The sequence below is a fragment of the Schistocerca serialis genome, chromosome 7 (genome assembly GCF_023864345.2).
Source record: "Schistocerca serialis cubense isolate TAMUIC-IGC-003099 chromosome 7, iqSchSeri2.2, whole genome shotgun sequence".
Classification (NCBI taxonomy): Eukaryota; Metazoa; Arthropoda; class Insecta; order Orthoptera; family Acrididae; genus Schistocerca; species Schistocerca serialis.
Window position 1 is genome coordinate 212,531,065 of NC_064644.1, and position 16,486 is coordinate 212,547,550.

General features: G+C 43.1%; 1 protein-coding gene across 1 annotated transcript in view; it reads left to right on the forward strand.

The window, feature by feature from the left end:
- The first annotated feature begins 1,446 nt into the window (after positions 1–1,446).
- Positions 1,447–16,486, forward strand: part of LOC126412983 (glutathione S-transferase 1-like) — a 47,855-nt gene continuing 32,815 nt past the window's right edge. Inside the window, exons 1-2 of the mRNA XM_050082875.1 lie at positions 1,447–1,533; positions 4,359–4,517. Coding sequence (XP_049938832.1) covers positions 1,447–1,533; positions 4,359–4,517 — 246 coding nt within the window. The remainder of the gene's footprint in view (positions 1,534–4,358; positions 4,518–16,486) is intronic.

The following is a 16,486-nucleotide window of genomic DNA, read 5'->3' on the forward strand; positions in this document are numbered from 1 at the left end:
CCGTTCCCAGAACTCTTGAAGGTAGACGTTGACTGGATATGTGTCACAGACACAGTCCATTTGACTGTTCAGAGACGTCACTAAACCCGCCCAAAGATGTAAACAACCATGCATGAGCAGCGCCTATTAGATGGAGGGGGTCCGACAGCCGATCAGTTCGAGTCATTCCAACACGGCTCGTGTTGTCCGTAGTTCAATCAGGCCTAGACGGTCAATACCGTGGTTCGACCGCGTCCGCGTTGTTACTTTGTGCCAGGAAGGGCTCTCAATAAGGGAAGTGTCTAGGCGTCTCGGAGTGAACCAATGGGATGTTGTTGGACATGGAGGAGATACAGACAGGAATGGTCGACGAAATGCCTCGCTCAGGCCGCCCAAGGGCTACTACTGCAGTGGATGACCGCTACCTACGTATTATGGCTCGGAAGAACAGTAACATCAACGCCACCATGTCGAATAATGCTTTTGTGCAGCCACAGGACGTCGTGTTACGACTCAAACTGTGCCCAATAGGCTGCATGATGCACAACTTCACTCCCGACGTCCATGGCGAGGTCCATCTTTGTAACTACGACACCATGCAGCGCGGTACAGATGGGCCCAACAACATGGCGGATGGTCCGCTAAGAATTGGCATCACGTTCTCTTCACTGATGAGTATAGCATACGCCTTCAACCAGACGATCGTCGTAAATGTGTTTGGAGGCAACCTGGTCAGGCTGAACGCCTTAGTCACACTGTCCAGCGGGTGTAGCAAGGTGGAGGTTCCCTGCTGTTTCAGTGTGGCATTATGTGGGGCCGACGTACGTTGCTGGTGCTCATCTAGGGCGCTGTAACGGCTGAATGCCATCCACCTCTGAAGATCTCGCTGTATAGTGGTATAACATGCAATGTGTGGTTTTCATGAGCAATAAAAATAGCGGAAATGATGTTTATGTTGATCTCTATTCCAGTTTTCTCTACAGGTTCCGGAACTCTCGGAACCGAGATGATAGAAAACTTTTTTTTGATGTGTGTATAAACCAGGACATTGGCACGGACATTGGTGACCACCCACTACAATAAAAAATCGCTGAGTGAACAGATCAGCTCGAAATCCCAGAGGACTTAAATGTTTTTCTTCCGACAATGGAGGGGAGATAGCGAATGGAGTGTTGTTAAGCTGCATAAAAAGGATGATTTATTTTCTTTTTTTTAAGTGCCGCTGCGAAAATCCACGGGTCTCACAAATTTCACAGTTTTTCTTATTAATTCGATAAGTATTAAATATATATACATGGTAACTTAAAATATGCCACTTTGCGGGTTACCCTCTTCCCGGACATAGGCGAAAGAATAGATTCAGAAAGAAATGATGAAAGATTGCGATGTAACGCGATTGCTGAATTATCTGAGCTGTTGACTAAACTCGTAACTGTTTCCCTCTGCTTTCAGACGGCCCTCTGAACCATGTCCGTCGTTCTGTACCACTGGCCTATTAGCCCACCACCGAGAACAGTTTTAGCTGTTTCTAAGGCCATTTGGATTGACGCCACGGTGAAACACGTCGAGCTGTATAAGAAAGAACAGTTGTCGGAGGAATAGCGTAAGGTGAGACGCAAGTACTGAATTCAATAATCTTAATTTCTTACAGTATTCAGAAATCCCTTACATCAGACATATGCTAAAAGGCTCATTTCTTGTTTTATAGATCATGATACGCAAAACCGGTGAGAGGCTGTCTGTGGTAGGACGGACAGGGCCAAAGGGAGATTGAACATTACGCGTATTGTATACTTTGTCTTTATTTTAACACAACATATTAAGTTAGATTTCTAAAACATATATTGGAGAGGCACCGCCAGTTGTATTGACTACTAAGAAACAGAATAATTTACAATCAATCTGTACCAGACAGATTAATAGCAAAGAGATTAAATACAATATTAAAAACTGTAGCAGTGGAATAAAAGCGGTAAAAATCCTTTCTCGAAAGAAACTTTAAGATTTACAATCCTAAATAGAAGTACGCTCCGCGAAAAAGCTCCATATAAGAAAATTACTATACCACCGCACAGCGGAGATGCAAAAGGCACGCTAAAGAAATAAACACACAATTGGTGTTAAGCATTGCGTCTTGATTCGTATAAATAGTCAGTGAGAACCTTCATGAAATTAATAGAACATAAATCTTCTAGTATATGGCCAGCTCGAAAGCCAACAGTGCATAATACCTACTCAGTTGGCCGAACCACTCTTGTATTAAAACATTTAAGTAAATGAACCTAGTAATTACTCTGTTGGAAAATTAGCCGGTTAACACTTCAACAGCATAGATGAGGTAGAAATAAAATAAAAATTAAAAGGAGAGCTGCAGTAGGCACGCAATGATTGAGAGACAAATAAATACATCGATTTGCTATACAACGCCGTCTTGGCAAGATGTAGTGGGATGGTAAGGACCACCTGCATCCGGTTGGTCGTTCGGTCGGGCGCGGACTAGGCTCCGCTCTCGGACGCTGCGCCTGCTCTATCAACTTGGTAGATTTAACCTAAGTCCCACCGAAACAAACACAAATGGTAACCTAATTAACAGAGAAATACAAAATCTAGTACAGAAATTGGGTCAGGCCTCTACTATAGACCGAACCCGCCGCACGACAGTCAAAATTAAATAAAAATGAATAAATAAATAAAATAAAAGTTGATAATTTTTCAGTGAGTTAAAGGAGTCAAATCAACGAAACCTCTGAGGCGGCCAAAATCTAAATACAGTTACCAAGCAGGAAGTTCGACTGCCACCCGCAAATTGTACCAAACTGGCCCTACGTGGGCGAGGGGTAAAGAAGTAACCGCCACGCGGAGCGGACCACTAAGGCACATGCTACCGCATTCGTTTGGCTTACGCACCACTGACTAAAAGCAGACAGAACACAACATTTTGAATGACATTACAGCCGCGTGTAATATAGTAGTAACAGGCGCAAAATAAAGTTCTCACTGAGAGAGACTTGATAAATAATATTAAGAGGCCCCACCCTTACAAACAATTAAAAAAACACAGTCAAACTTGGTAGTATAAACACCCAATAAGACAACAGATCAAGTTGTGCGCACCAGTAGCACGTGGCACATGGCATGAAACCACTCAAAATATAAATGCGCGCCGCCATAAATCCGACGCCTTACAGCAAATAACACTATTGGAGCACTAATAAAGAAACATATTCAGTAGTTTTATAGGAGTATTCACACAATTTTCCTGTCTAGAGACAGAAGCGGGATCACTAACCAGATGTTGATATGGAATCGGACGTGAACCTCGAAAAACAACCAGAAAACTACCGAACTAGATGCTAGACTCACTTGCATCCGATAAGCCAAATCGGCAACTCACCAGACGCATCCGTACAACGGTAAAGGAAGGACAATGTGCAGCAGACACACAACTTCAACACAGCTGCGGTCCGCCGTCCGTCTCCACGACCGGTCGGTCGCTGGAGCACACAACACGCCCCTGCCCTTGGTACGCACCCCACGTTTTCAAAGATATGCAGCCGGCCGCAATCGAGGTGGTAATGGTTCGCAATCCAGGAACCCGCCTGAGCGTCTCTTCCTGGTATCGTGCTACGCTCAGAGTCTGTGACTGTTATCCTGTTCAGCAACTGCCGTCACACTACTGGCCTCGCCGCCTGGTTCCTACTCTGCCGCCTCACCCCGAGCGAACGGTTTCAACTTCCTGGTCTTAGTCACTGCCCTAGCGCCTCCGATCTCCACGCAAACCACGCCCCCCCCCCCCCCCCCCCTAAGACGAAAATGTTATCCTAGCAACCGTAGCGCGACCTATCGATCACCAACGGTTCAGATCACGTGCACGAAAACGTAATATGATGTACACGGTGTTCAGAAAAGCTTGTAAGAGCGTTACAGGGTACGTTGTGCTGACAAAAAATTGTTAACAAAAAATTCGATGCGTTGCGCCGACTCAGAGTTAATTAGCGTTGAAGTTAGCCACTCAGGCCTTTGCGCGCACAAATTCAAGCGGCCCGCCAGATGTTGTCTTACTCGGTGGGCCACATTGTGATTGTGACTGGTTGGCAAAAGCCTGTATTCTCGGATCAATCTTAACCTACTGTTGTTGCATTCGAAAAACAAAAGTACTCATGGAACATAATACATTTTTTCACTTGAGCTTGTTAGTCTACGTAGTGAAACTGACTACTCTGTTTTGATACTCACTTTTTGTTCCAGATAAATCCAGAACACACGGTACCAGCAATCGACGACAATGGTTTTATTCTTCATGGGAGGTAAATCCAGTGTTGAATGTCTACGCCGTCTCATATAATTCGTTCTTAACCTCTGTAACACTGTGACAGTAGTGTTTGAATATCGGTGGCCACGTGATCCCTACGTACCTGGTGTCTCGTTATGGAAAGGATGACTCCCTCTGTCCGAAGGATTTGAAGATGAGGGCACTGGTCGACCAGAGGCTGTATTTCAACGCGACAGCACTCTTTCCTCGTATAAAGAATACGACCGTAAGTGTTTTACATTAAATGTTTGCAATATTTTGATTCAAAACAAAAAATTTAACGAATAACGTATGGTTATGAGTTAAGTAATATCAATGTGAAAATGGAAGGAACACATCAGCGAGTTTGAATAATGGCATTACCACTCTTGGAATGTTTACACGATATTTAGAATATACTGCGCAGAAAATAACCATCATGTTTATGTCATAACGCAGCTATGGAGACCAAATCGGTACAAGTGTGCAAGCTGTTCATATGGTACAAATGGCTCTAAGCACTACGGGACTTAACATTGTGCAAGCTGTATCATATTTCCCGGTTTGCCTATCGAAATTAGCATTACATTGTCTGATAAACTCATGTTTTTCAAAAATAGTTTTAGTACGAGAATGAGAATAGTGAACAATGAGAAGGGTTTAAGGAGGACCTCGTAACCAACTGAGATTGCTTTCTCCTGGAAAACATGCCAGCCAAAAACTGGAGCAATGCTAAAGGCGGTTACTTTTAGCTTGTATCGACTCTGTTCAAATGGTTCAAATGGCTCTGAGCACTATGGGACTTAACATCTACAGTCATCAGTCGTATCGACTCTGTCGCTGTCTGTATCCACGTAGGAACTATTGATAATGGCGACAAAGTGGGACATTCTACGTTGTTTTGTAGGAAAGGTCTTAGTCGGGGCAATTTGTTGTTGCCAGTTATGAAGGCATGTGTATCGTCCAGATGACATGTGAAAGCAGGGCCACTTCGAGACCATTCTCGTAGCATTAAGAATCTTGAAGTAATAATTAATAACGCAATCCCATGGACCGCGCACGCAATGTTAACTTTTATTCTCATATCGCTTCAGCACTTCCTATTCCTCAGTTACCGATATTACTTTCATTGTAACGGAAAATTTGATTTTGCGGCATCAGATATAGTTCAATTAAAGTTCAAAAGCTGCTCAAAAACAGTTCAAAGACTACTTAACACACTTCTCATGCAGTTCTCTGGTCATTCACAGTTCACCCATATTACACAATTGGCTGGTCGGTTATAGTTCACAGTTCTCGCTAGTAAATTCTAGCCTCATAATTCCAAAGCACTTCGAATTCAACGATTATCACCACCAGGGATGCCATGTATGGCAAGTTGAACGAGAGAGTGAGAGAGAGAGAAAGATGGCGTTACATACGCGTGGTAAACCCTTTCCCTCGAAAACTTCTCTTCTTCATACCTCCTCTGTGTTACTACTGCTGACGTATCACTGCTCTCATTTGTACTAAGACTGCAACACATGCGAGATGCTTATTTGTTTCCACCGTCCTACGTGGAATGCATAAGTTCTAATTAATGTTCAGCAACCTGCAGTCTTCTGTAGTTTTTCCATGCGCAGAAAACAACACGTAGGCTGTGAATCCATTATTACATGACCACATAACCATAAATTACTAATAAAGTATTAACCTGATGCCGATCGCGGCAAAGAACGTGTCTGTTCTCCAAGACTGTCAGTCCAGCTCTCATTTACAGACTAAGACATTGCTATTTAAGTCTTAACTGGTATCGACCACGGCAGACAACATGTCTGTCTTCCTAGACTGCCGAACCGCTCTGATCTTGCAGCCGAACCACTTCGCCCGCCACTCAAGTTAGGCGCGATACGAAGATCTCCGAAGTGCTACGTCTGTCTTTTCGTTTCGCTACTGTTTTCTTATTCTGCGGGTTATTATTACTTGTGAAATAATGAAATGATAGCACGCTATTGAGAGATGCATTAATAAGAAATGGAAGTAAATACGTTGTTCAGTTTTGTTAATATCAAAAATAGAAGATTATCGTTTTAGGGCGCAACATCCGAACGCTGCAGCCAATCACGGAGAAGGACCAAAATTTTGGCGGTTTGTCTCAAGATACCGGTACCGAACAAACTATTTTTCATCCGTGCCTCACACATTACGTCATCTTCCCACTGCTGCCTTCTCAACTGCTCTAAGAAGAGCTTCTTGTACCTGAATATGATGGCTGTCAAACCAGAAATATCACAAAGCGACATACTATTTGACCCCCCCCCCCTTACCTCCCTACCTTCCCCTCCACCCTCCCCCCCCCCCCCCCCCTCAGACATTAGTTGCCCCTCCTTGAGCTCTTCCTAAGACCTTTAAAGCGAAATCTAAATCTAGTCAGCCACTAATTCTGATATTCCTGTGCACAAATTTTTCGCTTTTGCGTCTCTGGTGGCCCTCTCACCTTGACGCCCCAAGCGACCATGTCTCTCTTGGGCCTTTAACCGGGCTTGGGTGAAATTCTGAGCAATGTATTATTATTTGTGTATTGAGGGTGAGTATGGAAGGAAGACAGAGTTGGAAATGCTTATAACAATGAAAAGAGTAATAATAACAAAATTACAGCAGGAAAATTTACTACATGTTTTACTAGTTTGAGAAAGAAAGAAGGATTTGATAGCCATGGGTAATTAGCAGGAACCAAGCTAATTACGAATTAAGGTTTATGGTTCAGACTAAGGAAACAATGCCTCATTACATCAACAGCTTTTGTGCTTACCATTTCATTTTAGTGATTTACTGTAGTCTTTTATAAAATATTATGTAATGGGCCATTCATTTAAGCGAATAAGATTCTAAGTACACAATTGATTGTATATGATGTAATCTTGCAGGGAAAATAGTGAGTTTTGCAGGAGTTAAGTTTTGAAATTGAGGCTGGAAATCTGGTTTATTACACTCTAAGACAAAAAAAAAAAGATCCGGCCGATCACGAAGAAATAATGGGACGAAAACCAGTGTGATGCACATGTGCAGACAGAAAAAAATAACAGGTCCAGAACATCTGGATAATTTGTTCAAAAGCAAGATCTTCACAAATTGAACAAGTCAGTACGCACAGGTACTCTTCTGACCCTTATGCATGAAGTTATTCGGCTTTGCATTGATTGACAGAGTTGTTGGACGTCCTCGTTAGGGACATCGTGCCGAATTCTGTCCTACTGGGAGCTAGAACGTCAACATTATGACGTGGTTGGATGGTCCTTCCCAAATTGTTGCAAACGGTTTCAATTGGCGAGAGATCAGGCGACCTTCTGGCTAAGGTACGGTTTGGCAAGCACGAAGACTAGCAACGGAAACCATCGCAGTGTGCGGACGGGCATTACTTTGCTGAAATGTAAGTCAGGATGGCTTGCCACAAAGGGCAACAAAACGGGGGATAGAATGTCGTCGACGTAGCTCTGTGCTTTAAGAGTGACGCGGATGACAACCAAAGGGATCCAGCTATGAAAAGAAATAGCACCCTGGCTATCATTCCTGTGTGTTGTGCCTTATGGCGAGCGACAATCTGGCTCGCACCCCACCACTGTCCGGGGCTTCATCACACAAGTCATGGCTGGTCATCGGAGCTCAGTTCGAAGCTGGGCTCATCACTGAAGACAATGCTGCTTTATTTAATGAGAGTGATGGCCTGGGTGCTATTCTTTTCACAGCAAGACCCCTTTTATTGTTATCCGCGGCACAGCAGTACGCAGACTACGGCCTACGCCCCGTTTGGAATTATGTTGCAGTAAGATAACGTCCGTCCGCACAAGGTGAATGTTTCTGCTCCTTGCCTTCGTGCTTGTCAAGCCCCAACTTGGCCAATAAAGTGTATCTCGCCACAATTAAGAGCGTTTGGAGTAATATAGGCAGGGCCCTCCAACTACCTCGGGATTCTGAGATCTAACAGCTAATTGGACAGAATTTGGCACGATATGCCTCATGAGTACATCCAAGAACTCGATCAGTGTCAAACCGAATAACTACTTGCATAAGGGCCAGCGCTGGACGAACGCGTTATTCACTAGTTCAATTTGTGAAGCTCTCTTTCTTGACTAAATCTCCAACTGTTTTGAATTTGTAATCATTTGTTTGACTATATATGTACATAACATGTAACGATTTCTGTCCCATTCGGATAATTCCTTCATAGTTCGCCTTTTTTTTTTTTTTTTTTTTTTTTTTTTTTTTTTTTTTTTTTTTTTTTTTTTTTGTCTGAGAGTATACTAACAGCCTTCAGTTATTGAGAGGGCCAAATAATAAAATATGTTGTAGCTTGCTGAATAGTCTTTTTTAATAGTAGTTAGTGATGGCTTCGCAAAATGAAACTATATGTTCTAGGTTTTATTGCAACTAGGACTCAGTTTATTAGACGTGAACCGAAATACTCGTTTCTCCTGGAACCCTCTAAAATCTCCAATGTTTTTCGGTAAAAGGGAGAAAAATAAAATGCAAATGGAAACGCGTGTCTGTAGCTGCCATCCACCAAGGCAAGAGAGCATCATATTCATGGGAGATAAGGCCTGACTACGCAGTAGCTAGCTCCTTCTTGTGTTTGTGAATTCCTAAGGGACCAAACACCTGAGGTCATCGGTCCCTAGACTTACACACTACTTAAACTATAGTAAACTAACTTATGCTAAGAACGACACACACACGATCTGTGACACGGCGCCTTTGACCGCGCGGCCACTCCGCGCGGCTAGCTCCTTCTTCACTTCTGGCGATCGTGGCAATCAATAGTGATAACTGAATAGTAAACAACATTGCGAGACGTTCCGCTTACAGTTCGTCAGTGTACAAAATAACATTTGCTGCCGAAGGGGTGGCCTAATAGCAGGCGCTGCCGCCTATAACTGCAGCGTCGTTGGATAACACTTCTGGACACTGGCTCCTATGCTCGGTTTGTTCCTCTGTACACACTCTACAACCCATCAAAATTTGTCGCACCACTTCTGGGACACCCTATACATTACATAAGAAAGTGGTTTCGGTCCGAATCTCTGAAGAAAAGTCCATATTGCAGTATCCCTGTCGGACGTCAGTTCATTTCTATTTATGAGAAAATATAAAGCAACGTTCTGTTTCACACTGCTCAGATCAGACTGAAACAAGCATAACGTCTTACTGCATTAGATTATAATTTATTAAGCAACATAAATTCGTGTACTTGAAGGCATCACTGTAGATCACATTAGCAGCATTTTTTATCAGTACTTCGCAGTACGGTATCTAGTCCACGTTCTCTTTAATCTGTTTACCATTTTCTTCGGAATTTTGATCCAATGCTAAGAATATAAGAGTTTTATTAACGACAATAACCCAGTGCAAAACATTTCACAGGTATAAGCTTCTAAATATTCCAGATTCATGCTGCATTGAATTACTCTACGCACTCGTTGTATTAGCTGAAGAGCCTGAGATCAGTTCTCCGCACGAAATGGGAAGACCGTGTTCCAAACACTGAGGTTTTGCGTCGCGTGAAACTGCCTGGCACTGAAGCTCTCTTAATGAAACACCAACTGAGATGGAGTGGCCATATTGAAACGTCCCCTTAGAAAAATTTATGAATGACGGTGCTGGTAAACCTCTTACATTATTTGATTTTCAAACAGCTGAGCAGAACTGAATGTACTCAGACATTACTCTCTTTACTTATTCTGATCAACACTAAACTGACACACAATATTTTTATCGCAACGCAATCTGACTTTCAAAAATCCCTACAAAAGAATGGCCCTGACTAACAATAACCTATACCTTTCATGAATAACTTACCTCACAAAAATCTTCGTTACTCAAACTACTGCAATACAGCGAGCGCCACTAGTGCCGGCTAAATAAAAGATTCTAACCACTGCAGGCACTAACTACTGATAGCCATAGTTAGCAAATGAAAGATTTTGATAGAGAACAAACAATGTATTTACCTTAATAATGTTCCAAAGTCGTCATATATATATCAGTTCATGATATCCAATATTACAAATTTACTCTTTCTGATGGACAAGTCCAGATCATCCGCTCTCAACATTCTGCCATTTCTCTCCCCACATCCACCACTGCTGGCGGCTCACCTCCAACTGCGCAACGCTATGCGCTGTTCACATCCAACTGCCCAACACTACAATAGAGAATATTTCAACAATGCCAACTAGCCACAGACTGCACACAGCACAGCCAGTGAGTTTCATACAGAGCGCTACGTGGCGTTACCAATATAAAAACCTAAACAGCCTACTTACAATATCATACGCATGGACCACAGTAGACTTCCAAAGTGGTGTTCTACTCAGAGCTCTCGTGTGGAAAGTGGCGGAAAGGTGGCCAACACCTGCGATATAAAGACACCAGCAAACACCACCTCACAGCCTGTGGCATTCCGAGCAAACATTGAGTGGAGATTGCATTGCACCGATCAGTGTGTCACTCAACTGTACACTAGAGTGTGGAACAATTCGAGCATATCCGTCCAAAGAACCTGGACGATAAACGATAGCTCCGCAAATCTAAGCCCAAGCCTAATTCCATCTATACGTAGAACTCCACTGGGCAACTGTATTGCATTCCGTGCGACCGGATCTTCAAAGCAAAGCTCGGCTTTGCAAGCCACATCCGAGCCCGCCACAATACGAACTAAACGACTGTCGGAGTCGCTGTCACAGGACACGGCGAGGAGGACATGATTGATTGATTAGCAGAAGGGTAAAACTTACGTTTTATTCAGTGTAAGTGTCTGTTTCATATAGGTTACTGTATTAGGCCATATCGGTCCAAATGGTTCAAATGGTTCTGAGTACTAAGGGACTCAACTTCTGAGGTCATCAGTAGAACTTAGAACTACTTAAACCTAACTAACCTAAGGACATCACACATATCCATGCCCGAGGCAGGATTCGAACCTGCGACTGTAGCGGTCGCGCGGTTCCAGACTGTAGCGCCTAGAACCGCTCGGCCACCCTGGCCGGCTGCCATATCGGCTCGTACATCACAGTTAATGTGTTCTTAAGGAATATAAGGTGTAATACAGTGTAATAAAACAAAATGTACTTTTAATTATATGTTTCTACAAACAATTTTAATTAATAATTCTCAATTTTTAATTTGTTGGCCTCTCTACTGGTTCGTTAGATGATTGCTGGTAGCTACAGGAAGGCAATCTCAAAATTTCATTCAACTCTTGTGAACAGATTTTGGGGAAATGGACCTAAGAAAGTAAAAATTTGAGATGAAGAAAAAATCAAAACACACAAAGTTGTTTAAATGAACACATAATCTTCCCACCACATTTTTGTTCATGTAACATAAAGGCTGCATAGAGTTGTAATGCACGATAAGCATGTTCCCACATCTGCTCCCTCGAGAAATAATTTTGAAGATACGTAAACATCACTGAAATCAGAAACTGCGTCCTATACACGAATATACATACAATATTTTTGGAACAGAATCTGCTTTTATGGCACCTGTCCGATGTAACAGTAATGGGTACCGAAGTAATTCACACTATAAATACAAAGAAATTTGTGGAGAATCCAAATTATGCCATTAGAATTTCGATATCGAACATTATTCATTCTGAGAATCCAGAGAAGTTAAACATCTAATCTGTCGTAATTTAAAAAACGAAAAATGTATTTGCTTGTAGCAATATTCTCTGGGAACTATAACCTATTCTTCAACCAAAAACGCAAACAACAGGTATTAAATTTTTCATCATTAACAACAAATTAACGTCCCATTAAGTGTAAGGCACAGAATTGACGTTTTCTGTGATTTGGGCTTCAGCTAGGTAGTTTTTACTGTGGAGTTTTATCAATGCTTCCGTTAATTTTCTTTCTACATCCATAAATATTTATCTCGTCGTTGGAATAGGACGATCTCCTGTATGTACGATGCTTCTGGTACCATCTGGTACCTGCTGGGGGAGCTGGGAACTGAGAGCACATGTCGCGAGAAACTTCTTCTCAAGCCTGTCTCTTGAGGGTAACAGAAACATAAGCTGCTTCTGACGTTACTCTGTCTGGGTGCAACAATAGGTTCAGACAAACTTGTGAAATGGGCCATCAAGCTAAAATAAACAAAGTGTTGGGGTAGGGTTGTTTGGGGGAAGAGACCAAACAGCGAGGTCATCGGTCTCATCAGATTAGGGAAGGATGGGGAAGGAAGTCGGCCGTGCCCTTTCAAAGGAACCATTCCGGCATTTACCTGGAGCGATTTAGGGAAATCACAGAAAACCTAAACGAAGTGTGATTTTAGTTTCACAAGCAATAGAATTCGTGCAGTCTGGTAGACTTGTAGCGCCAAACACACTAGGAATATTCGATCATTCCATCCGACGCATATTATTCATTTGGCGTGAATAGGAAGGAGTTGTACTAAACGCTGTTGACTGCAAAGAGGAGAAAACCTGAAGCCAAAATTCGCATATTTCCCAGAACATAATGCGCACTTTTGTTTTTGTTTCTGGTACATTCTTTTAGACATCCGAACTAGAACGGGCAGCAGCTAGTAGCTCTTCTTCTTTGAAGGTTCCTAGTTTATGTATAACTAATAAAGACGGCATGTTACACATTTTCTAGGGAGAAAAGATAATTCTGTATGTACACTCGACAGCAAAAAAAGTGGGTCACCCCTGAATTCCAACATGTAGGCTGCACCTGAATGCATGCAACCAACATAGCATATCTGTGTTGCACATAGTCGCAACCCTCCACAGTACAGTCATTGTAAGATACACAATGGGTACCGCTAGAGACTACTAGAGAATACCGGTCTTCATGACAGTCCGTCCAGATGTAAAGTAACACCACGACAGTACAGAAGAGATCAGACAGTCCTTAACGTTTGTAAACTAAACTTAATTACAATAAGTGACATTTCAAATGTTATGGGACAACTAGTTTTGTCACATAAATTGTCCAGTAATCCTTAGGCACAATTAAATATTTGAGACAGTATATGGATTTATAAAGTTGTATGGCAATCGGAAACAAGTTCTTTGCTGTCTAAAAGATTTACTCAACACATGCTGAATGTCGTTCAACGTTCAATGGGGAGTGGTTTCCCATCAACTTTATGTAATACTGAGCAGTTAAAAGAAAACGTGATTAACGGCGGCAACCACTGTGCGGAAATCCCAACATTAACAGCGAATCACAAGTAATATCTTTGTTCACATTACTCACCAACAGTTACTTGTACACGAAGTTGTACTTTAAATGACATGACCAACGTCTTCGGTCTGGATCCGGATGCAAACCCAGAATGTAAAGCCATTGTTAACCGAGCAAAGCTTTGTGCCTTATCGAGACTTGATCACTAGGCAGAAAGAGACGTCAAATATTGACGTTTGCACCAGTATCAGTTATCAATTCTCAATTTGAACGTAAATGACGATAATGTTTGTACGAAAGCAGGAACCCTAACTTGACAATTACCTTCTTGGTAATTAACCTCGAAAGACGTTGAATAGTGTAGCATTGTCAAGGAATAAAGGATACACATGTTAAATATTGAAATGCCATCATGTAATGCTGGGGACAAGGATGAGAACCCAGCACCTAATCGGATTGTTGAAGTACGTAAAATCAGAATGTAGATATCACAGTTTGTCACCAGTAGTGGGGTTGGAACCTTAAATGACGACTGAAGTTGTATTGCCTGACCGGGATTCGAACCCGGCGCCTACCGCCGTCGTTGTCTAACCAGGAACAGACGAGAAATGTCCAATGTTGGTCCACCATCAGCGAGATGTGCACACGTTTAACTAGAAATAAGGTGACGAAAACGTATATGCTTACTGAGAGTCGGACGCCGCACACATGGTTATGAAGACACGTTAATAATCAACTTCATATTCAGTAGTAGCTAGGAGTAGCATGTTTAGTTGCAAACCTTACGGCCTTACTCATCCCTAGTAACGTGTTGCCTCATATCTGCGATATCATGATGTTAATTTACAAGTGGATTGACTGCCGTAAAGAGCAATATTCTCTAGTAGTCGTGTATCATTGAGATGTAAATGAAGCACCCCAGCAGAAAGTAATTTCCGTCGTGCAGCACATATTGTTTCAGAGACACTGAGTACATGTTATAAGTGCACAAAACGTGTTTTATATACTAAGCATATACTATCACTTGTAGAAGCTGCCGCCTAAACCTATTTACTTTTACATTCCGCTTAGTTGTCGCGGTTGAATACAGGTTTTCTTAAGGCTACATCTAATGCACAGCGCTTACAAGAAAGTATAGTTTCCTGCGCCATGCTATTGCTAGCTAGGTGAAACATTTTGTGGTAGCTACGTTTAAAATGAATGTATTTTTGAAAGTATTGTTCGTCAAATATTTGAATAAATAGTCAACTGTAAGTGTGCCTGCACATGTTATAGCATAATAGCTGTAGCTGCGCTTGTTTGTACTACAGACTTGGGTAGGTTAGGTGTAACTTTTGATCCTTGAAGGGGTGATCGTGGCCATGCGGCTCGGGTCTGTATTAGCCGCGGCTCGCGAGCTACGGGCCAGCCAGGCTGACCGAGGCGAGACGCAAATGCCTCTGCCTCTGCCGCTCCGTTTGACGTAAATATGCTTACCTCCTCTCCTGGAATCAGTATAAGAGCGGCAAGCAGAAATACACATCAGGCTGTCTGCCGTAATGGCTCACTGGGAGAGGTCTATTCGAGGTAGAGTCAAAAATTGGTTCAAATGGCTCTGAGCACTATGGGACTTAACATCTGAGGTCATCAGTCTCCTAGAACTTAGTACTACTTAAACCTAACTAACCTAAGGACATCACACACATCCATCGAGGCAGGATTCGAACCTGTGACCGTATCGGCCGCGCGGTTTCAGACTGAAGCGCCCAGAACCGCGCGGCCACTCCGGCCGGCCGAGGTAGAGTCGTCGCTCTCAATGTGGAAGGAGGATGTTCCATCAGAGAAGCTGGCAGACGGTATGGCGTACCACATACCACTACAACGAGATGGTGGAGGATCTGCCTTGAAAGAGGCACCACCAACAGGGCTCCTGGCTTAGGCAGGAAGAGAGTGATCTCACTGCAGGAAGACAGGGACCTAGTGTCTAGGAGCAGAGAAAATCCCTTTCTGAACGCGAAGCAGTTGCGGCGGGAGACCAACTTCCCTGGCTCCAGTGACACGATTCGCCGAAGGCTGAGGGACGCTGGACTGCATGCACGACGATGAGCCGTGAAACAAGAGCTAAGCGAAGACAACGTTTTATACCGGCTAGCATTTGCGGAGCTCCATCTGAGGGCGTCGTGGGACAACGTCATTTTCACTGATGAGAAGGTGTTTTCCACCAATAACGACGATCCACGAATCGTTTACAGGTCGCAAGGGACTCGCCATCGACGCGAATATGTAACCACGACGAGAAGAAGTGGCCGGCTATCTGTTACCTGCTGGGGTTGGAATTCTGCGAGAGGGGCGGGAATTCTTCACAGGATAGAAAGAAATCTGGACAGCGCGCAATATGCCCACATGTTGGAAAATGTGATGCTTCCGTCAGTGCGAATGCTGTACGCAGAAGGGGCGTCACATTGGAAGAGGACCATTCTCCCATTCACAAGTCTGCATTTGTTCAGCAGTGGCTCTCCACGATTGGCGTCAGCGTCATGGACTGGCCGCCACGGGCGGCTGATATGAACTCCATGGAAAACATGTGGGCTGAGGTCGCCAGAACATTAACAGAGAACTGCCCACGAAACCAACCAACTACTGCGGACGCTCTTTGGGACTGCGTCCTGGAAGCCTGGGAGGAAGTTGCTTCTTCAGGCTGTTACGTCCGGCGGCTTATACATTCTATGCCAAGACGCGTGATAGAAGTACAAAATAATGAAGGATTCTGGATAAAATATTACAGTTCTTAAAATGTTTTGTTATGTCTTCTGTCACTTTTCCTCATTGGGAGCCAATGGAAGATCGCGTGCCAACAGAAAAGATACAATAGGGGTTAACTTTCCTTTCAGTTGCCCTTTTAATTCAAGTGGGTTTCTTTTGAATATACAGTTTGTTAAGTATTCTATTTTGATTTCATTTATACCCTGTCTACATACTTACAAACTAATCCGCGTAGATGGACTCTGTCACAGTAGTTTTGTTATTTCAAATACGTCTCTCTCTTCCCCTCCATCCATGAATACAC